Below are 22886 nucleotides of genomic sequence, written 5' to 3'. Positions count from 1 at the left end.
TGCCGATTTCGCCGTGGGTTTTGAACAGGCACCTGGATAATGCCTGAGAGACAGCCCGGTTCCAAAAGAAATGCAATCACCGAGTGCAGACTACCCACGGGGGTAACCCGGGCCAGATAATCGTATCCCCTCATTGGATTGTTTCTGGGAGTCCCCTTGGTCACCTACACATTTTAAAAGATCTATACATCTGGTTAAACAATCCTCCAATACAAACATATTCCTACAGTAGTTACCAGGTAGCCTGTCCACATCTGCATATCTCCACTACTACAGTAGATGGCAATAATGCGCAGAAGCGCGTGAAGCACATTATAGTTAGCACGCTAGAAGAAGACATGGACCTAGCTAGCTAGTCTGTGGAATCTAATCTGCATTGTTCTAGCTATGAATAGTTGAAAGACAACTTGAAATGTGTTCTTGAGATATCCTTTGAAACATTCATAATGATGCTCCAGCTATTGGTAGATCGTATTTGGCCGGATTAGCTAGCTCTGCAATATCTTCTTGTCTTTTGTTCAATCATTTTAAACGCAACATAGCTGAAAAGGCTTGTTGTTTACCTATAGTGACCTGTCACAGCTGATCTGGCTAGCAAACTAGACTACCTAATTGACAACAAAACTTGCTAGTCGAAGAGTTAGCCTTGTAAGTTGTAGATACATCAGGTACATTTCAGTAATATCATACATTAGCAAGCTATTGCATTCATTAGCTACCCGGTCACAAGCTAAGGGTTGCTACTACTTGTTGTTGTGTGGGTAGCTGGCTAGTTTATGTAGCTTTCTAGGTAAGTTATCTACCGCTGCAGCTGTTGCAACCACAACAATGTAATTATATGTTAGCTGAACACAGTGCCTGAGTTTGTTAGCTAATATTGTTGATGTCAGACCTGAGGGCAGGACGTGTGTTCAGAATTCGTGCTTTGACATGTATGAACAACTGTTATGTGAGAGTTCTCCAGGTCTGAACCTAAATAATAATTTAAAGAAATTGTTACTCAACAACAAAAGTGACTTGCTATTGTATACCCCTGAGTAATGAAGCTTGTATAAATGACAATAGATCCATCCATTTGATGTTGCAGATGGTCTTGTTTTGTGTGTAGTGTGCAGGGGCGAGATGGGCACTCAGGGCAGCCGGTTACAGGCCTCGTCCCAGGATCCTGAGGAAGCAGTTGAGACTGCATGTGCCAGTGGCAAGCATGGATGTGAATACAGAAAGAGGAAACGGACTGCACAGTGCGACTGCGAGAGTGAGCCTGATGAGGAAGATGCCTTACTGGACACACCATGGAGGTGAGAAGAGTCACGCACACATCACACTGGAAATACACACAATTTCATAAACCCACACACACACACACAGTGGGCCAGAGTAAGAGACAAACACACTTACAGAACAGGTGAGGTATTTGCACATCTTTCATATGGCCAGCCTGTTTCTAACCTTGGCCTGCGTTGTTCTGGTTTGTTTTGAAACTGTAACAGGAAGAAGCTGAAGAGCACCTCTAAGTACATCTATCAGACCTTGTTCCTGAACGGGGAGAACAGTGACATCCGCATCTGTGCCCTGGGGCAGGAGTGGAACCTGCACAAAGTGTACCTGTGCCAGGTTAGTACACTGTTCTGTGTACACTACACACTTTATTCTCTACAAAGCCAATGCCTGTGACTCATTCCTCTCTCTCTCTCTCTCTCTCGCTCTCGCTGTCTCTGTCTCTCCTCCTCTCCCGACATGATGTTCTTATTTATGTAGTCAGGGTATTTCTCCAGCATGTTCAGTGGCTCCTGGAAGGAGTCTAACATGATGGTCATACCGTTAGAGATCCCAGACCAGAACATCGACACAGAGGGTGAGGACTTCAGTCACTTCCAGGAATAAAACACCACAAATTGCTTTGTTTATGTCACTGAACTCCTTTTTTGCAGTTACTATACGCATTTATCTTGATTTTCTCTGTGTGTGTGTGTGTGTGTGTGTGTGTGTTTAGCTCTGCAGGTAGTGTTTGGATCGCTGTACCGGGATGATGTTCTGATCAAGCCCAGCAGGGTCGTCAGTATCCTAGCAGGAGCTTGTATGCTCCAACTGGTCAGTAGATTATCATCATATCACACTACAGTATCTTTACATAGAATACATGGAATGTAACAGTATATAATGTTGAGATGATAGTGATATGTGTGAGTTGGAAGTTGAACTTGCTGGAATGTAATTTACTGAATGAGAATAGATTATCAAAGGCGATAAAATGCCATGCCTTGTGCATCTTTGCAGGATGGTCTGATCCAGCAGTGTGGTGAGACCATGAAGGAGAATGTCAGTGTCAAGACTGTGTGTGGCTACTACTCCTCTGCCAGCATCTACGGCCTGGACTCTGTCATGAAGAAGTAAGCCCCATCATTACACTCCTATTGAATAAAATTAGATAATCGAAAATACATAGTTAATCATATTCTTATCACTCTACATGCGTATGCTTGTGTGTCTCCTGCAGGTGTCTGGAATGGCTCCACAATAACCTCATGACCCATCAGAATGTTGACCTCATGAAGGAGCTGGGGTGTGTATCTTCAATGTTTTCCTATTTTTCCCTAGGGCTTATACATACTTGTAATAGTCCAAGTCAGGGGTGTCAAACTCATTTTAGCTCAGGGGCCACATGGAGGAAAATCTATTCCCAAGTGGGCCGGACCGGAAAAATCATGGTATATATAACTTAAAAACAACAACTGTTTTCTTTGTTTTAATACGATCAACATACAACATAAAGCTGGAGCCTGAGGACAGTGTGTCCAAAATAGTACAAGCACAACATCACTATTAATCATAAAACACGTCAAGTTTATTTGAAAATTCTAAAGAAAAAGAACACAAACACACAATGCCTCAGTGATTAACAGAGCTGTTTCACAGATCACAGAACTATATCAGGGGGTCATTTCTCAGGCAGAAATGTAGATAAAAAGAATGAAATCCTGTTCCCCAAACAAGTGCAAGAACCACAGAGTCAAGAATAGGTTAAATATACAAATAAAATAAAAACAATAGCACATCAACATAAAAACATACAAACATAAAGCTGGAGCCTGAGGACAGTGTGTCCAAAAGCACAACATCACTATTAATCATAAAACACCTCAAGTTATTTGAAAGTTCTGAGGACAAAGAACACACAAACACACAATGCCTCAGTGATTCACAGAAGTATATCACAGATCACAGAACTATATCAGGGTGTCTCATGTAGCACTTTAAGTGGGGTTGCATAGTTTATTTGACTCCTGATACCTGGCATCTTTTAGCTTTCACCAGCGCATCAATATCAGGCGTCACATCCTGAGTGGCAGCCAACTTCAGGATAACCTGGCAAGAGATTCTGATTAAATGTGTCCAAGCCAGCTGCGGCAAATTTGCCCTTCAAATCTGAGTCACACTGCAAGTCTATTATTTCAAGTTGGATGCTGACGGGCAGATCAGAGGGATTCACGGTGAATGGCGAGCAAAAAACGTTGAAGTCTTTCTCCAGTTCACCAAAAATCTGAAAGCGTTGCTCAAACTCCCGTAACAGTCCCGTTATTTTATCTTTGAACCACTTAATATCTGCCACATGTTGGGTCGCGCACACATTTTTCAGACAGGGGAAGTGAGCTGCATCACCACCGGCAAGTTGCGTCTCCCACAATGACAGCTTCAACTTGAAAGAACGTATGCTGTCATAATACTGCGTGACAACTTTGTTGCACCCTTGCAGCTGTTTGTTCAAGTTATTCAGGTGCTCTGTAACATCCACCATAAATGCAAGGTCCTGCATCCATTCTGCGGAATGGAATTCTAACACTGTTCAATTTCTTCTCGTAAATCAAAGAAACGCCTCAGCACCTCGGCTTAACCATCTTACCTCAGTGTGGTATGGCAGGCCATAGATGTGGTCTTTCTCTCTGAGAAGGCTGTCAAACTGACGGTGATTCAGGCTTCTGGATCGGATGAAATTAACAGTTTGGATGACCACCTTCATGACGTTATCCATCTTTAATGACTTGCAACACAAAGCCTCCTGGTGCAAAATACAGTGAAAAGTCAAAAATCACGTCCTCCATTTGCAGATTGCACTTTCTCTCTGAACTTTGTCACAACGCCTGCTTTTTTCCCGATCATTGAGGGCGCACCATCTGTAGCCAGGATGACAGCGCGGGACCAGTCCACTCCGACCCTGTCCAGCGCGCAGACGAGTGCGGTAAAAATATCAGCTGCTGTCGTTGTATCTGTCATCGGCACCAACTCCACGAACTCCTCGGTGACGGTCAATGTGTCATCAACTCCGCGGATGAAAATGGCCAGTTGTGCAACATCTGTAATGTCCGTGCTTTCATCAATTGCAACCGAAAACGCAATAAATGACTTTACTTTTTGCTTCAACTGGCTGTCCAAATCCACTGAAAGATCGGAAATCCTGTCTGCAACTGTGTTTCTTGTCAGGCTGATATTTACAAAAGCCTGACGCTTTTCAGGGCACACAATCTCAGCTGCCTTCATCATGCATGTTTTTACAAATTCACCCTCACTAAATGGTTTTGAAGCCACTGCGATTTCATTAGCAATGAGGTAGCTAGCTTTCACTGCAGCGTCACTGATGTCTCGGCTGTGAGTAAACACAGACTTGACCTACTTGCTCTGCCCCGGTATAAACAGTTTGCTTGCTTAACACAATTGCTATTGCGCCATCCAGTGGACGCAATTGGAACAGCAGTTTATTTTATTGAAAAATTGCAGCGCATTTTTATACTTTACAAAATCATCTCGCGGGCCGGATTAAACCCGTTTGCGGGCCTAATCCGGCCCGCGGGCCGGACGTTTGACCCCCCTGGTCTAAGTGTTGTGTGGTCAGTGTCAGTGTCAGTGAGCAGTGTTGTTTCTGTGCTGTATCTGCAGAGTAGACGTGATAGAACAGCTGATCCAGTCGTCTGACCTGTTCGTCATGCAGGTGGAGATGGACGTCTACACCACTCTGAAAAAGGTACTACTGTAGCCTTAGGGACTGTTTCTAAAGGCTAAGGCTGTTTCTGTAAGGAAGACTGTTGATTTATCTCCCCCATCCCTTCTCTCTCATTCATACCCTCTCTTTGTAACTCTCTCTCCTCAGTGGATGTTCCTGCAGCTCAATCCATCCTGGGACGGTCCCATCAAGCAGCTGCTGGCTGATGCCGACGCCTGGCTTTGCAAACGCAGGACTGGTACGTTCTGTTCCACAGGGCATGTCCACAGCTAGCTACACATCTATCTGAACACAGGGCTGTAGAATATACACACAGACACTGACTGACCAGTATTTTCTAATGGCCCTTATGTTGCAGAGTTGGGAGAGGAGGAGCCCTTCTTAAAAGCAGAGGACGGCGCCCCCTTTACTCCTGTCTTCAGCCATGTGCGCCTACAATACATCATCAATGACTTGGCTTCCGCACGCATCCTGGAGAGAGACAACATTCTCCCACCAGGTAAGGGTGATGATTTGGATAATGATTTATGTTTCACATTCACTCAGGACAGTTTTAGTAGTCATTTTTATTTCCTCTGTAAAACTCCTCATACCAGATTGGCTGACCTCCGTGTACAAGAGCCAGTGGTTTGCCATGCTACGGACGGAACACGACAATGACAATGGGTGAGAACTGGAGCTCCAAACCAGCAACATCACTCCATAACAACATTCATTCCATTCTGTGATATTCAGTGACTGAAAATATATTTCCGCTTGTATAGTAAGGCATGTGTGTTGTGTGTCCGTAGCCCACAGGATGCCAATAAGGAGGAGTTTGAGTCAAGTAGTATGCGATGTGGCAGGAAACTGACCAAAGATGGCGATGTGAGTCAGACCATTAGTCTCTGTGTAATAAGGACATCATTTTCATCATTTATTCAGAATAATCACTCTATAAGAACTTCAAACAAAACATCAAATAAAATATAATGTTTTAACTTTTTATTCTCTCAGTACTGTTGGCGTTGGACAGGCTTCAACTTTGGCTTTGACCTGCTGGTGACCTACACCAATCGCTTTATAGTGTTCAAGAGGAATACGCTGAGCCAACCATGTGGGGGAGCTGTGAGTCTGCAGCCTCAGAGACATCTAGCATACAGGTTAGTGTTCCATGCTGCAGACAGGACCTAGGCTGTAGTCAGCACAACACACAAAGGACAGATTTCAAATGTTGGCATTGCATTGTGTGTGGAGTAGTAATGGTATAATTATGTTCTGTGTAACTGCCATTTGATTTACCTGTGTTCTACCAGGCCTGACTAGCCTCTCACTCAATGTTTGTCCCTCTCTCTGTTCAGGTTACGCCTGGCCTCCTTTGATAACAGTGGTAAGCTGGTGTGTAGTCGATCCACTGGTTACCAGCTACTCACCCTGGAGAAAGACCAGGTCAGTCCAAGCCCCCAGTGTCCGGTCTGGAGCGTGAAGTAACGTGCTCTGCTGGTCGGCTACTGCGTAGCAACCCAGCGCTGCCAAAAGCCCTGGTCTGCTCTAGAAAGCTTACTTGTAAATTACGATCGCCAGAACTGTCGTTTTGGGCTCTAAAATTGGTTTATTATAATCAACTGTGAATTATTTTAAAGTTTGCTACAAATCAAGATATTTAATTAAATAGTGATCCATTTACTACTACATTTGTCGTCACACAGGACCACGTGCTGACACAGACCAATCACAGGCCGGCAGGCTACGAGGAGCCTCCATAGACATTAAGGTTGACTCTCAGGCAGGATGACAACGACTACATCGACCATGATCCTTTGCTAGTTACGGCCACTTTCACCATGATCCTTAGCGATTTTTTGTGGGGTCCCATTCAGCCCCATTCAGCAATATGGCGCGCTTCAAATTCAAATACTTCCGGCTTTATTACGCCATCGGGAGTTGTCCATAGGAAAACATGGATGACGTCAACACTATCACTATCTACTGGTTTTAATGTCTATGGGTCAGTCAGACCATACATAATCCACATGTTCTGAAACTTTCCTCCGCTCTTGAAATGAACATATCACTATATAAGTATTGCCTGAATCGGACCATATAACTATTGCTGTAACTTACATTCTGTGCTCCCCCTATTTGTCTTTCTTTCTTCCTACCAGGAGTATGTGGTGATGAACCTGGACAGTCGGCTCTTGTCCTTCCCTCTCTATGTGTGCTGTAACTTCCAGTACACATCTCCTCATATGGACCGCCGTCCTGATGCCCCTGAACCAGAGAACAGCGCCCGCAGTGTATCCTGATGCCAGCTCCACACTTATAATACAGGCTAATCCTGTCCTTGTCCCACACCAGCATCTTCCATGGCCCCTCTCTGACATCCTGGTCCCAAGCTGTGGCCCACAACTTCTACCCCCCAAACACAACCCTGGCATCTGCATGCTCTATATCCCAGTCTAGTGTGTTCTGGGATATGTTGTTAGTTAAAAAAAATATTTTATTCTTCAGCATTCCTTTTATAACATATTCATTATTTGAATGTAAAACATTTTTATTTCATTCCTTTGACATGTCTTTTTTGTATTATTTATTTTTCATTTTTTTAATGAAAGAAAAAGTGAGAAAAAAAAAACTTAAACTGCAAATAAATTGTCCACACCAGTGGGCTGTGGTGCTATCAGAAGTGTGTGACCATCTCATGTCTCTCACAGGGAATTATCTGTTACTATTTCTGTACATCCATTACTATCCTCTCTGTAATTACTGTATTGCTAATTAATTAAGAGTATGTCAGCCACTATACTGTCCAGGTAAAGAAGGATTTTCAAGCCAAGACATGGATTGTGTATGTGCGCCATTCAGAGGGTGAATGGGCAAGACAAAATATTTAAGTGCCTTTGAACAGGGTATGGTAGTAGGTGCCAGGCGTATTGGTTTGTGTCAAGAACTGAAACCTGCTAGGTTTTTCACACTCAACAGTTTCCCATGTGTATCAAGAATGGTCCACCACCCAAATTCTCTGGCAACAGAAATAAGCTTTCTGTGCATATGGAACATTTCTGGGATCTTTTATTTCAGCTCATGAAACATGGGACCAACACTTTACATGTTGCGTTTATATTTTTGTTCAGTATATATACAGTACCAGTCAAAAGTTTGGACACACCAACTCATTCAAGAGTTTTTCTTTATTTTTACTATTTTCTACATTGTAGAATAATAGTGAAGACATCAAAACTATGAAATAACACATATGGAATCATGTAGTAACCAAAAAAGTGTTAAACTAATCTTAATATATTTTAGATTCTTCAAAGTAGCCACCCTTTGCCTTGATAACAGCTTTGCACACTTATTTTCTTTCTTCAAAACATAGGTTTAATCTAAATTTTAGATATAATTGTAATATAAATGCCATAATGTATTGTAAGGTGTGTTGGACAAATATTTATTTTGGCATGGCAGTATTGTATTGATCTACTGTCAGTTTGATCTACAGTGATGGCTTACCTTTACACTTGTCTTTGCAGTCATTCATTATATAATGCTGTAATATCCTCACTCATATAATGTCAAGTCGTTTTTTACCATTAGTGTCTGTGCATCCATTTGTACATTATACAGAGATTATTCCACCATGTTTATCGTTATTAAAACGTGCATTTTCAAAAGCTGGATGTTTATAAGGTGTGTGTTGGTGCATTACTATCAAGTTCAACTCTACTGAAAATGTTCTGATGAATTGCCAAAAGACAGCTAGGTAAAGGATAATTCAGGCTAAAAGTCAATCCCAATGCAATTCCATCCTTTTTTACCATCTGCTTGAATTTTCATATAAAAACTGAAATAGTGATGGAGGGAAAGACAATCACAGAACATGCGTAGTTCACACAAAACAAACAGCACAGAGATCATGCTAGAGGATAGAGGAACAGGTTGCAAATATTCAGAGTACTGAGGCAGAATAAAGACTCCAATCATACAACAGCTAGGCTATCAGGACAAGTAATAAATACCTTCACACATAGTTACCGGTATTTTGTATGTTAGACAGTTCTGTAATGGCATAGGTCTGCTGAGTAAGTTCAGCTGGCTGTCTGGTCTGTAGGTTCAACCAATAAACAGTAAGTGCTACATAGAAACATACAGTCAGTTTGCAGGGGATGTGTAGTTTCTTTGACTCTGAGCGGGAGTATATCCCCCACCCTCCCTGACAGCATGGACTCGAATTAATCTTTTACCAGGACCCAAATCTAATTCCTGCAAGCTGTACAACCCCCATGTCCCTTTCCCTCACTGAGGTATTGGATCTGCCATTTCTAACTCTCTTTTTCACTGTCATCTTTGAGTCTGCTGTTTATACTTCCTCACTGTTATTAGAGTCTGAGATGACAGAGTAAACTTTATGAACCCCTTTGTCACTGTAGTATGGAGTCCAGGCTGTATCATGCATCTGAAGTAAGCTCTTCCCTCCTCCTCACTGTGGAATAGAGTCCAGGTTCTCTTTGAGTCTGTGCGTCATGCTGGGGATCAGGTTGACGTGGTCGTCCACACAGCTGCCCACACAGTTCTCCATCATGGCCCGCACGGCTGGCTCCTTGGCCCCAGAGTCAAACAGGTCCCTGGCCTTGTCATTGCAGTGCATGGTGCACCTGGTCAGCCGGTCCTGGGCATGGGGAGACAGAATGTTAATTACTACACATTCTCTGTATGTTTTCTCATGATAATCAAGCACATAATAACACCACATGAAACTCACCTGAAATTTCTCTAGTTCATTGGTCACTAGTCCTTGGGCCTGCGCCAGAGGAGTGTGGCAGCGTTCAATACAATTGTGCACCTGCGACATGGAGTCTGTGGAGCGCTCGCAACACTCTGCACTGCACTTGAACATGAGTCCCTGGGTACATGCACAAGAAAGATTTGAACTGTGCACCTGATAGAAGCCTACGTGTTGTCAATAAAAGGTGGCAAATTATCTATACTTGGAGAATGAGGGCGATTTGTAAAACTGAAGTTGGTAGATAATGCACTGCACAATATACTGGATTACATTGTATGTATTGAACATAGCTGAAATTGCATTTCCATGACCACTTACTTGCATCTTGCGGATGTGGTCCCGTTCTAAACTTTGAACCATATCCTCTATGGTTTTCTGTACACGAGCTTGATGTGCCTCTGCCATCTCAAATGTTGCTCTCAGTAGCGTGGGTATTCAAGCTGAATTATAACTGTTAGAAGATACGTTTTGGCTACGTTGCAAAGCTAAATAACAGCCACCCCAATGACATACAGTATGCTATTGCAAGATTAGAAGCTTTGTTACATTACTGTTTCAAAGTGTAGGTCACCTCCGTGAAACCATGCCTCTTCGTTCTAATGGCAATTGCGTCACATCCGCTCTAGCTTCCGCCATTAGTGTGGTAATTTCCGGTTCCAAATAAGGTCGCGACGTGACCGAAGCAGAGTTAGTTATAGATATATTTGACCGAACTCTCCACTTAGTTTAAAGTCCAAACTTTAAACTTTTACAACACTGTGCTTATTCTCTATTATATTTTTTCTCAGTGACTTTGACTAAATTACTAGTTAGATTAGTAAATAGCATGATGCGTTTTAAAGATCCTCTGTAAACTCGTAGTAAAACTTAATCGTGAACTCTTTGAGAAGTCTAACCCTCTACTGACTTTTGAAATGGTGAGCAGTGCACACTTATCAGACCTTTATAATTGTTTGACTTTAGCTAACAAAGTGGGGTGATATCATAGATGTTTTTAAAATATCACACAATCATATTAAAGTGACATGTTTCTGACTACTGATCAGTTGTGAATGTAGCCTATGTTATTTCTGTCATTGAATGATGGTTTCTTTAATCTCTACTCAGATGCCCTTGCTTGGAAATAAATGAAAGCCTATGATGATTTCGAAAACTCTGTCAATCAGGGCACTCCTGTTCTTGGGACTCTAGCCTCAACTCCAGAACTCAGAACTCCACCCAAGACAATAGGTAAACCAATCCTAGTCCAGACTCCACATTCCATTGTCTTTGTCATGAATTTAGTTATATTGGCCCAGAGAGCATTTCTATTTCAGAGGACACATATTTATGACAATTTTTTTTACTTGTGAATTGTTCATTTTAATCCCCTTGGACTTTGAATGACATTGTACAGCTGTGGTTGGAGCAGGCATCGGTGGCACAGCAACAGCTTACTTCCTGAGACAGGAGTTTGGGGCAGTGGTGAAGATCGATGTGTTTGAGCCAGGCACGGGGCGACTGGCCACCTAGAACATCGGGGGCTATGAGTACGAGACGGGGGGGTGCAGTTATCCACCCCCTAAACCTGCACATGAAGCGCTTCCTTGAAAAACTAGGTGAGACATGTTAGCCTATCAGAGATACACTTGCTTGTTCCTGAAAGAGTGCTGTACACATGCACAGATGGACTAATATGACACCCATCTCTATTTCTCCCCTGTTTCTCTCAGGTCTTTCCCATAGATGGGATGTCCCATGGAAAGGAGCTTACCTTTGAAGAGAGTGACTGGTTTATTGTGAACTTCCTGCGCCTGCTTCGGCGGTACAGGTTCAACTTCCTGCAGATGTGGGTGGAAAGTGTTCTGGACAAGTTCATGAGGTGAGACTTTAGATTCTGCTACCTGTCTATTTACAGCACAGCAGTCAAAACCTTTATTATGAAATACAAATGTTGTTAATGAGAGAAGAGTGCTAATTGTAGGTATGTGATGTTTTGATTCTTGTTTTTCCAGAATCTACCAGTACTAGCAGTTCAGCTACTCCTTCACAAGTGTGGAGAAGCTCCTGCTTGCAATGGGTGGTGACAGTTTCCTCACACTAGCCAATCAGATGCTGGAGGAGGCCATGTTGGGGGAGGGCTTTTCTCAGAGCTTCCTCAACAACGTCGTGGCACCTGTCACCCATGTGAACCATGGCCAAAGTGTCCGCATCAGTGGTTTTGTAGGTAAGTTTTTAACAAAAGACTTTAGTGCGATAAGTGGTTTCGAGTGGTCTTATGTGGCCATCCAATCAAATCTATTTTGTCTTGAAAACTAGTGACGGGAAGTTCGGCTCTTTTTACTGACTCGGGTCCTTTCAAATTGTTGAGTCAAAAGAACGAATCGTTCGACTCATTTTGTTCATTTGATTCAGTATTGCCCAGAACACGCAGGACCCTCTACCTGTGAACTAAAAACTCGAAATAATCATGATACTACAAGCCTCATTCACCATAGCGGGGGCTTATTGGAGCTATCATTTGTGACTGAGACGTATAAAAGTGTGTTTCAAACAATGTAGGCCTACATTTGTGATTACTAGGCATACACAAACGATATTTCTTGATGTCTTTGAAATTAGGTCTATAGGTGTGACAGCAACCGGACTAGATTGTGAATGACTCTTGGCGGAATGGAATTGCTTGACTGCCGCGAGGGATTAGCACAATATCGTTCGCAGCAGCCCCCCAAACAATGATTTGTTCTCGAGTTCAAGCTTGTTGAGCAGAGAGGCAGGCTATATGTTTTGGTTCTACAAAGTTGTGTCCATCATAACGTTCAATAATAAATTAATTGCAGTCATTCTTGCACCATGCAATCAATTATCAGTGTATTTTTCTTCTCTATGCTGCATGCAGCATGATCAATTTTCCTGTGCGCACTGATAGACAATTGGTGGTCGGAGCACGTCTCTGGAGCCACTGAGTCGGGGGAGCGCTTATTAATCCTGCTGTATTCATTGCAGCCAGCAGGTCAAACAAACAACTAAAATGAACGATGACTATCGAGTCAGTAAAAAGAGTAGTTCAGAAATAAGTAATTGTTCACGAACTCACATCACTTTTGAAAACATAAGGGAACTGAACTAATCCTTGTGAAATGTGTGGTGTGATGTGATGTTGTCTCCAGGGGAGATGTCTATAGCAGGGGCATACCCATGCCTGTGGACGGAGGTAATATGAAGGTGTGCTCAGGACTGCTGTACCACAGCAAGGAAGAGCTCATCCCAGCACGAGTCACTGCTAACTCTGTTAAGCTGCGACCATCTAAAGCAGGTACACACTGTATATACATATATAAATGCCTGAAGTAACTAACAGCACAGTTCATTGTAAAATAAATCTGCAAGTTGTCTAAAATCTGTTCTGTAGATGCTAAGGCTCTACTCATTCTCTCTTTCTCCTGTTCACAGGTACCACAGCCAGTCTTTAAGAGGTGAACTATGTTGGGGACTCTGGCTCCGCCCATTACCTGTATGACAAAGTGATCGTGGCCACACTTCTCCACCAGGGAAAGTCTGACATCACCTTTGCAGGCTTCTCCCCTCCTATCCCCTCCCAGTACCCTGGGCGCTACCACCAGACTGTCATCACCCTGGTCCACGGTCTCCTTAACGTGTCCTACCTGGGGACCTCTGAGAAGCCATCTACCTTCAGTGTGTCAGACGTTCTCACCACAGACACCAAGGGCTCCATCATCAACAGCCTGAGCTCCATTGACCCCGTGCACATCCCACCAGGCTACTCACGCCCGCCAGTCAGCGAGAGCAAGGTGTGGAAGGTGTTCTCTCCTCAGCCTCTGTCCCAGTAGCAGCTCCAGGACCTGTTCCTATCGGAGACGAAGTGACTGGTGTATCCCACTCACAGTCCACCCCACCGCGGGACCCCTCCGTTCATCCTCCATGAACGCCTGTACTACCTGAATGTTGTGGAGTGGGCAGCCAGCACCATGGATATGAGCGCCATCTCAGCTAGGAACTTGGCACTGTTTGCACACCACAGCTGGCACGCCCAGTCGGGCAGGATCGACCAGGAGGACCTGCACACATGTCTGAGGGGAGAGCTAAGAAGAGAGAGAGCGGGAGGGAGGAATAGCAGAGGCGGAGAAGAGTGAATCATGCGAAATGGCAATAATATAGTTCTTATATATACCACACTAAAATGCTCCTGTCAGGTGAACAGGTGTCTGGGGTGTTCTGCCTAATTATGAATCTAACACTGAAGATATCCATTGACCCACTAAATTTGATATATTTTTTTTCTTGAAAATGTTAACTTAAATAATATCAACTACAACATTGCCGCACAATTTTAAGCTGATTGTATTCTTGTACTGTACTATATAGAATGATCAATGTGACAACAGCATAGGGAACTACAGTGAGGGAAAAAAGTATTTGATCCCCTGCTGATTTTGTATGTTTGCCCACTGACAAAGAAATGATCAGTCTATAATTTTAATGGTAGGTTTATTTGAACAGTGAGAGACAGAATCTGTGGAGGGAGCTGAAGGTTCGAGTTGCCAAACGTCAGCCTCTAAACCTTAATGACTTGGAGAAGATCTGCAAAGAGGAGTGGGACAAAATCCCTCCTGAGATGTGTGCAAACCTGGTGGCCAACTACAAGAAACGTCTGACCTCTGTGATTGCAAACAAGGGTTTTGCCACCAAGTACTAAGTCATGTTTTGCAGAGGGGTCAAATACTTATTTCCCTCATTAAAATGCAAATCAATTTACACTTCTCAAAAAAATAAAGGGAACACTTAAACAACACAATGTAACTCCAAGTCAATCACACTTCTGTGAAATCAAACTGTCCACTTAGGAAGCAACACTGATTGACAATACACCTCATGTGGCTGGAGTGTGTCAGCAGTTCCTGCAAGAGGAAGGCATTGATGCTATGGACTGGCCCGCCCGTTCCCCAGACCTGAATCCAATTGAGCACATCTGGGACATCATGTCTCGCTCCATCCACCAACGCCACGTTGCACCACAGACTGTCCAGGAGTTGGCGGATGCTTTAGTCCAGGTCTGGGAGGAGATCCCTCAGGAGACCATCCGCCACCTCATCAGGAGCATGCCCAGGCGTTGTAGGGAGGTCATACAGGCACGTGGCGGCCACACACACTACTGAGCCTCATTTTGACTTGTTTTAAGGACATTACATCAAAGTTGGATCAGCCTGTAGTGTGGTTTTCCACTTTAATTTTGAGGGTGACTCCAAATCCAGACCTCCATGGGTTGATAAATTTGATTTCCATTGATAATTTTTGTGTGATTTTGTTGTCAGCACATTCAACTATGTAAAGAAAAAAGTATTTAATAAGATTATTTCATTCATTCAGATCTAGGATGTGTTATTTTAGTGTTTCTGGATTTATTTGTTGTTATTCTGTCTCTCACTGTTCAAATAAACCTACCATTAAAATTATAGACTGATCATGTCTTTGTCAGTGGGCAAACGTACAAAATCAGCAGGGGATCAAATATTTTTTTCACTCACTGTATGCTATACTGCAGGGTAAAAGTAAAATGATTGAAAAGACAAGGCAATTGGGTTTTCAAATATATAGCTGCCCTAGATACTGCTAACTTTCTGCATTTAGAAATAAGTGTCAAATACATCTGGAAAATGTACCCTGTGACGAGGGACCATCTAAACCAATTTCTGTATGTCTTCCTGCTGCGTCTCAAGCGCTCTACCTCTGGCGTAATGTTGAAAAGGTTGTAAAGCAAATTGTTTGGTGAAATTTGTGGTTTTGCAATGTAAAGGTTCTTGCAAAGGAAATTGGCCAACAGATAATTTGAAAAGTTTTGGTGTTATACAATTATGAAAACACCCATGAAGAACAAACCCCTGTACTTTTTCTAGTTTAAAATGTTTTCATGTTAGAAATATAGTTAAAGCCATTAGACTGCATATTCGCACGGATCATTTGATGTTGTTTGAAAATGTACTGCAGTGTATTTACATGTTTCTAAATTGTGCCTTTGAAATTACTAAGCAATGCTCTTTACATCTGGGTATCAGCCTTTCTACTTGCTTTCAGAAAATATTTTGTCTCTGTTTTTGTCATGTATGTGATGAGCAAATTGTGCCATAAAACTAGTTTTCCATGGGGACCAAAGTGAAATATAAGAACACAAAGTACATTTATTTTACTGTGAGTGACATGTATCCTTCAGAAAATAATTGTCTTCTATTCTGGGAGGTAAATGACACATTTCTCTGTCATTTGTCTAGAATTACTTTGAGAGCAACCATAATTGGTTCAGCCTTTCTAATGCACTTTTAGAAGTGTTTAGGTTTTTTTTGTGATAATGTGTGATACTGTACAACCGTAGTAGAGGATGCACTTTGTTCGAATAATATGACACATTTTACAGAAAAGTCCTATATTGGAAAAACTATATTTGATGGAAGAGGGAGAGTATTTTGAGACCAGTTGATTTGAATCCCCAAAATTGGCACAGATTAAATGTAAGCGTTTGTAAACAAATGTGAAATTGTAATTTGTAGTTGTGATATGTTTTATGCACTATTTGACATGGTTTTCTATGGATTCTCAGCAAAATAATGGGAGTCTTGAAATCAATGTTTACAATCATAATAAAGAGCCGACACACTGAAGTGATGAATGTCATCTTTAATTATTCAATACATGCTCTGCCAGGCCCCGAAGATGCAAATCGCCTCGTTCTTCAACAAACTGGACAAACCACATTTTCTATCTGCAGATGAGGCCATTGGCTCTGTGACATTTGCAGTGTTGGGGAGTAGTTCCACTACATGTAATTCAACTAGTAAGTGAACTACCTTTTGCCATAGCTTGGTGGTAGTTTAACCAAATTCAAAGCCTCGTAGTGTTTTTATTAGTTAACACTGCCCTGTAGCTGTGTAGCTAGCTACTTCAACTACCACTAAATATTTTTGCAAAACAAATCGTCTCACTCTGGCTTTCACACAGGTTGCACTAAACTGTTAACATCAGACTGCAGAGTTATGCGTTCATGCAGTTAGTAACTTTAGTTAAACAAACTATATTTTTATTAAGGGTAGCTTTACTGTAGCTCAACTTCTTCAGTGTGAAGTAATTGGTAGCTGGGTAAACTATATTTTCAAAGTAGCTTTCCCAACACTTTTCAGTCACTAAAAGCTGGGTCATATTGCTAGAAACACAGATGTCACTGTGAAAAAAAGTAGCAATGATATTGTGAAAGATGACTGGGGAATTCAAATGTCATACAGATATCATTCACTTTTCCCAAACAAATTAGAATAAAAATGGAATGCTTTGTACCAAAATGGACATCATCAGGTCTGTGTGCACAATGGATGAATTGTCTCACTAAGATGGTCTGTACCCCACATCAGAACACAGCCTCAATGATACACAATAAAAATACAAAAATGTTATTCCAGAAAGGAAATGAGGTTTTCTTTTGACAACATGGAAAGACTGTCCTACAAACACCCTTTCCAAACACGCACCAGCACCCCAAATAAAGGGGCATCTGACAGAAGAGCTGACAATGGGTGGCATTCACACCCTGAATAATGACACGTCTGTGTTGTGGCCGGAATGTGCCACCCAGCTGCCCCCAGGTAGGGAGGGACAATGGTACCACAGCCGCCTGTCCATGCAAAGCATGTGATGAAAGAGATGAAAAGTATAAAAGGGCCAATGACCGACAAAAACACAATACCCAGTTTGGACTGACACTATAGCACCTTCTACAACCAACCACGGAGCCAAGATGAGAGTCGGAGTGCCCATATTCCTCTTTCTGGCTGCAGCAGGATTCCATACTGGTATGATAATTGTGTGGTCTATTTTCTCAATGTCATAAAGTTTTAAACTTCTCCAATATATTTTTGTTTAAAATATCCCTCAGCTGTGACATTTGATGAAGCCCTGTACTGCTGATGCTAGTTGCAATGCTGTTTCATGATTTATTGTGCAATGGTAATGTAAATAAGGCCCTTAGCCTTTTTTTATGTGATTGGTGTTCTATTGAATCCTTACATTTAATTGCTGACATGGCCCGAGGAAAATGTGAGTTGGCTGGATATAATAATAGTGGTCCTCTGTAGCTCAGCTGGTAGAGCACGGCGCTTGTAATGCCAAGGTAGTGGGTTCGATCCCCGGGACCACCCATACACAAAAAAAAATGTATGCACGCATGACTGTAAGTCGCTTTGGATAAAAGCGTCTGCTAAATAGCATATTATTATTGAAGAACGAGAACGGCCACACACTCTTTAAGCTCCCAATTCAGCGCTGTTTTGGGCGGGGTTGGATATAATCACATATCATTTATGTTGTGTTGGCTAATATAATAATCAAATTTGACATCCCCAGCTCTGGCTGCATCCTTGGAATCGGCAGAAAAAGAGGACACATTTGGTGAGGAAGGTGAGAAAGTCCATTATGGATGATGATAATGTTGATGTTGATGTTTTTGAGTGCAATGCCTCCCTGACAACTCATGCAACTCATAAGACAAAATAAGATAAGATAGTACTTTATTAATCCCCCAGAGGGGACATTTTATTGTGCAAGCCAATACATACAGTACATTCATTACCAGTAAATACACCATAAAAACACAACAAGGACACACAGACATTAAAAGCAGCACTTTATCAATGGTTTAAAAAAAGTGTTTGTGTTAAAAAAAAACTGAATGCAACTTTCTCACTTTTTCCAGTGGGGCTGGAGCAGCTAAGTGACCTGCAAAAGAGAGGTACAATGATCAATGTCTCAGAGACGCTTGTAAAGGAGCTTTTGCTCCACGCACAGCACCTACTGGAATGAATTTGACTGAAATCTAATTCAACTGGAGTTTTTAAAATCTACTCTAGGGCACAGATGGCTCATAGTGCTAAAGCTTGCATTAATCAAAATCATTTCTCTGCCTTTCTCTGTCCTCAGATCAGGAGGAGTTTGAAGCAGCTCAAATGAGTGGTAAGACACAGTGACACGGGCAACGATTCAGGTTTATGACCTGTCTAGAATTGTCCCAGCAAATAATTTGTAATAATTTCAATTAACACAATGAAAGAACAGTCATTTCCATATTTCCATCCATCTACAGAGGATGCACAGAGTGAGGATGTACACTACTTGGGTAAGGGAATCCTACCCTTCTAAAAAACGAATAAGGGGACATCAGAGCCATTGTCTGTATTTTTGTGCATTTGGCCCATTGATAGTGAAATAATAAGATTTGACCTCTTGTTTTACTTTAACAAATGTAATTCTTCTGTCTACGGTAGAGGCTGTTCAAGATCAACATACTGGTAAGCACTGAAGTCTGCTGTAAACATGCATACTTATTAATCAACCATACATTTTTGTAAATGTAGTCCTATAAATGTTTTACAGAGGAGAAGAATGACACTCATGAGGAGGACATGGGTAAGTGCAGATGGCATATGATATGACAACACTCACAGGAAAAGATTGGTTACTGACCGGCACATGGGTTTTTTTCATAATTTGTTTAGATTACTTATAACTTTCCTCGTGTCGTTTTCCAGCAGACAGAGACAGAGACAGAAACGTTGAGACAGACCAACATGGTAAGGAAAGGTTGAATGGATGGTGTTTAAAGACACACCTGTAGATGGCAATAAAGTGTCAGAAGACTGACATGTGTGTCTTAGCAAGACATTCTCTGGATGTTTGGTTGTTTAGTTATTATGATAATTATTAAAATTATATATTTGAGATTCGTGCCGATACATGTACATGTATAAGCCTAAGTTTCCCGTTCTCCAACAGAGTCTGAGTCTGATGAGAATGTAGATGGTGAGTATTTACCTCTCAATCTTTTTCAAATTGTCTCATGTAAAAACACATGCAGGACTTTTCTTAATATACCCTCACAACCTTGGGTTTTCTTTTTCCTCACAGGTATGAGGCACAAGCGAGGTACGCATAGAACCAGAGAGTCTCATGTTCTCTCAAGTTACTCAGAGAAGATGATTCTATCCAATGTAACACAAAATATCCACAACACATTTGAAACTCACATGAAACACAATACCAGCCATTCACTCACTGGTATACCATTTTGTGTTAAAATAAGATTTTAACATATTCTGTCCCTTCCTAGAACACCTTGAAGCCAACGTTGAAGAAGCAGATGAAATGGCAAATGTAGGTAGGATATGAATATCTACTTGTTAGTAAATAGTTTGAACAACTGAAAATGGTCTTGTTGACTCTGGGAGTAGATACATACACTACGTTATATAATATACTTATTTTTTCTCTTCACAGATGAGCTCATTGAGGACAAAGCCAGAGACGAAGGTGATCATTTCTTAATTATACCCACCTAGTATCCATTTTCCATAAAAATGTGTGTTTGCATGTGTGTGTGTGTTTGCTCTAGCTGTTGTTGAACATTTTCCACTGCTCATAAAATGTAAAGGTTCAGGTTCAGACTGTGTCCCAAGTGGGATGAAATAGAATGTAAAGGAAAGGGCTTCATTAGGGCTTTCCCCTCCTGTTACTCTCCACATTTCCGTCTGGTAAAACGGGAATGTTACAACACACAATAAACACATAACTTCCTTTACCACAGCTGTATAATAGCAGCCAGGCACATCCTGGCAGTGAAAACATGTTTTTATTACACTCATGCGAACAAGTAATGACATCTTTGTTGTACCAAAAACGTTGCTTTGTAGTGAGCACATCAACATAACATGTTGTATAATAGTTTTATAGTTATTAACAAGCTAATTTTATGAACAGACAGCAAAAACACTTTTTATGAACTATGCCACTGTAAAAAATGTTTTATACACCTTTTGTCAAACAAAAATGTTTTCAAGGTCAATAGTTCTTTTTGAGTTTATGAGGAAAATCACATCATAGAGCTAGACTTTATTGACCTGACCTCAAACCAAAACACTCCATGGAGAGACTTTGACCCAGACCATGAGTCACTGATGTCAAACTAGTTGAACAGGACACTGTCAGCGGCAACATGATTGATTGTTTGAAAGCTTTTAGTGTATCTAGGACAGAAATCTAGGGCACTCCAAGACGCCTGTCCCCAGATGCTTATCTGTGCTTGATTTATTCTGTATCATCTGCTGTGTCCTGGGTTATTTCTGGACCCGAGATGCGCCGTTCCTTTCCTAACCTGTATGAGTCAAGGCAGGCACATATTTGACAAACTATAGGACCAAGGTCAAGGTCCTTATCTAAATGTTCAGCACTTCATCTTCTTTAGGCTCTGGATCTTGAACCCTGAAAACAAATAAATATGATATAGTGTAATAATTTACAACTAGTTTCTAGATCATGGGGTTAACCTGAAAATGCACTTTACTGGGCATAAAAGGGGGCCTTATGTTCTTGAATCAATGGTTTTCATTGGCCTAAGCAACTCTGTGCTAGAATGAATCGCCAGGAGACGATGAATGGTTGGGGTTGTTTAACGAATAATTCATACACGTGGCTTTGAGACTCCTGCAGGGGAGTAGGATACTTGTGTGTGTGATGGTCATAAAACAAAGGAATCAATTCTCACTTTTTCTGCATCATAGCTGAGGTAGAGTGAGTCTGCAGGAGGCATCATGTGAGGAGGCGGAGCCTGCAGACCTACCACCATCTTCCATTAGAGAACCTGAAGAACATTGTGCAGCGGAACAGTTTACTGTCAATAAAGAGAAACATCTCTCACCATTCTATTCCACTGCTGTGTGACTCCATCCTTATGCAATAGGTCGTTGAGGTTTATTTTGAATGTCATGGTTTATGAAAAGTGAGTCTTTCAAAACATCTTGAATACACGAGAAAATAATGAAAAAATACAAGTTAGTAGCTTTCCATTTTTATATTTTATTCCCTCCAAGTCCGTATTCTGTCTGTGCATAACAAACCAGTATTTTCTTTGGTGCCCCAAAAAATAAAAGCTAATTTAAGGCAACTACAGGTCTAAATGAGCTTAGTAGTGTAGCAGCCCAGTACCGCAACTCTTGGTGGCATCACAGCAGCAATGTATGCCCCCCTCTTTCCAACAGAGCATCCGGGCAAGGTCCACACACACACACACACACACACACACACACCACACCACACAGGTCAAAAACATTAACCAGGTTCAGGGTAGTAACCTGACGTCTCTCACACTAATCTCATCAACCAGATATAAAACATTTAGCTGTGAGAGTGGCAAGAGTAACCTGATGTGTATGCAAGTATACATTCCACAGACCAAGAGTACAGGGAAGTTACAATTCTGCAGCTAAATTGCAAAACAGACAACAGAAGGCTTGAGCAGAACTAACGCATTACAGTCTAGTTTGACGCAATCAAGTGTAACAGGAAATCTAAGGGCCTCATTTGAGTGTCTCTCCGCATTTACCAACTTTCAGTACATTTGTTCAGATTTACCTTGTGTTTTCAGGTAAAAGGTCTGCTATCACCATCAATAATGCTAAAGCAGACCCAGAATAGATACAGATGTACGGTACTAGATAGTTTCATCTTTTACTTGCGGCAAAACAATTGGGAAATGGTTGAGAAATTCAACTTTTTACAATGATCCCATTAAAACAATTGTATTTATCAACCCACCACTGATGAAAAAAAGATTGTACTGTTTCAGACATTTAAAACATGTCTTGAAGACATTTTAGCCAATTTCCCAATTAAATAATGATGCCCCAAAAGCCAGGGTGGCGGGAGCTCAACTTTGTAAGGTGAGAGGTCAGGTCACCTAGTAACACCATCTGTGCTCAAAACAAAAGCATTATGGTAACTGGATAGACAGAGGGATCTAATCCACAGCCAGGTGTTGTGTTGTTGACAATGAGAAAGGGATATATTTGCCTGTCAAATGAGGCCTCTACTCAGCCTGGTTTCATGTTGAGCAGGTTTCAGTTAAATTAGGTAGTCTGACACAGCATAAAAATTTAATTTCTTTAGAATAACTTTCAAAAGAACCAATCAAATAGAGAAAGTACAGAAAAAACCTGAGGGATCATTGTAACAAGTTGAGAAAGCAGAGGTGAAGCTGAGAGAATTAGCTCAGAAGGCCTTGCACATTTCCTGTACTTCTCTACAGACCAAGGGCTC

At 41.7% G+C, this 22886-nt stretch overlaps 3 protein-coding genes and 1 pseudogene across 8 annotated transcripts; 3 read left to right on the top strand and 1 right to left on the bottom strand.

Moving 5' to 3' along the window:
- Positions 1-314: 314 nt before the first annotated feature.
- Positions 315-7661, top strand: LOC121541762 (germ cell-less protein-like 1). 4 transcript variants are annotated; one of them, XM_041851051.1, is made up of 15 exons: positions 315-648; positions 1109-1298; positions 1491-1614; positions 1759-1855; positions 1994-2091; positions 2278-2390; positions 2498-2563; positions 4933-5017; positions 5144-5234; positions 5355-5495; positions 5593-5662; positions 5788-5863; positions 5993-6138; positions 6337-6424; positions 7141-7661. In XM_041851051.1, the coding sequence occupies exons 2-15, from the start codon at positions 1123-1125 to the stop codon at positions 7279-7281; spliced, it is 1512 nt and encodes a 503-aa protein (XP_041706985.1). In that variant the 5' UTR covers positions 315-648; positions 1109-1122; the 3' UTR covers positions 7282-7661. The 4 variants fall into 4 exon arrangements, with proteins under 4 accessions (XP_041706985.1, XP_041706984.1, XP_041706986.1 ...); XM_041851050.1 differs by having other exon boundaries at positions 315-790; XM_041851052.1 differs by adding an exon at positions 6685-6749 and having other exon boundaries at positions 315-1298; positions 7141-7194.
- Positions 7662-8805: 1144 nt separating this feature from the next.
- fam136a (family with sequence similarity 136 member A) lies at positions 8806-10376 on the bottom strand. The gene is made up of 3 exons (XM_041850166.1): positions 10080-10376; positions 9738-9878; positions 8806-9644 (listed from the first exon to the last, which is right to left on the bottom strand). The coding sequence occupies exons 1-3, from the start codon at positions 10164-10166 to the stop codon at positions 9456-9458; spliced, it is 417 nt and encodes a 138-aa protein (XP_041706100.1). The 5' UTR covers positions 10167-10376; the 3' UTR covers positions 8806-9455.
- A 58-nt stretch (positions 10377-10434) lies between these two features.
- On the top strand, positions 10435-14219 carry LOC121541191 (annotated as a pseudogene).
- A 3255-nt stretch (positions 14220-17474) lies between these two features.
- On the top strand, positions 17475-21496 carry LOC121541761 (high mobility group nucleosome-binding domain-containing protein 5). Of its 3 annotated transcripts, none has more exons than XM_041851046.1 (13): positions 17475-17596; positions 18147-18200; positions 18496-18531; positions 18720-18752; positions 18883-18915; positions 19064-19087; positions 19173-19205; positions 19331-19369; positions 19572-19598; positions 19704-19721; positions 19906-19953; positions 20073-20105; positions 21353-21496. In XM_041851046.1, the coding sequence occupies exons 1-13, from the start codon at positions 17542-17544 to the stop codon at positions 21364-21366; spliced, it is 447 nt and encodes a 148-aa protein (XP_041706980.1). In that variant the 5' UTR covers positions 17475-17541; the 3' UTR covers positions 21367-21496. The 3 variants fall into 3 exon arrangements, with proteins under 3 accessions (XP_041706980.1, XP_041706981.1, XP_041706979.1); XM_041851047.1 differs by having other exon boundaries at positions 17476-17596; positions 19328-19369; positions 19906-19949; XM_041851045.1 differs by having other exon boundaries at positions 17476-17596; positions 19328-19369.
- The last annotated feature ends 1390 nt before the right edge of the window (positions 21497-22886 follow it).

Source organism: Coregonus clupeaformis, chromosome 27, assembly GCF_020615455.1.
Source record: "Coregonus clupeaformis isolate EN_2021a chromosome 27, ASM2061545v1, whole genome shotgun sequence".
Classification (NCBI taxonomy): Eukaryota; Metazoa; Chordata; class Actinopteri; order Salmoniformes; family Salmonidae; genus Coregonus; species Coregonus clupeaformis.
Note: the sequence above shows the minus strand (reverse complement) of the source record. Positions and strands in the feature narration are given on the sequence as shown.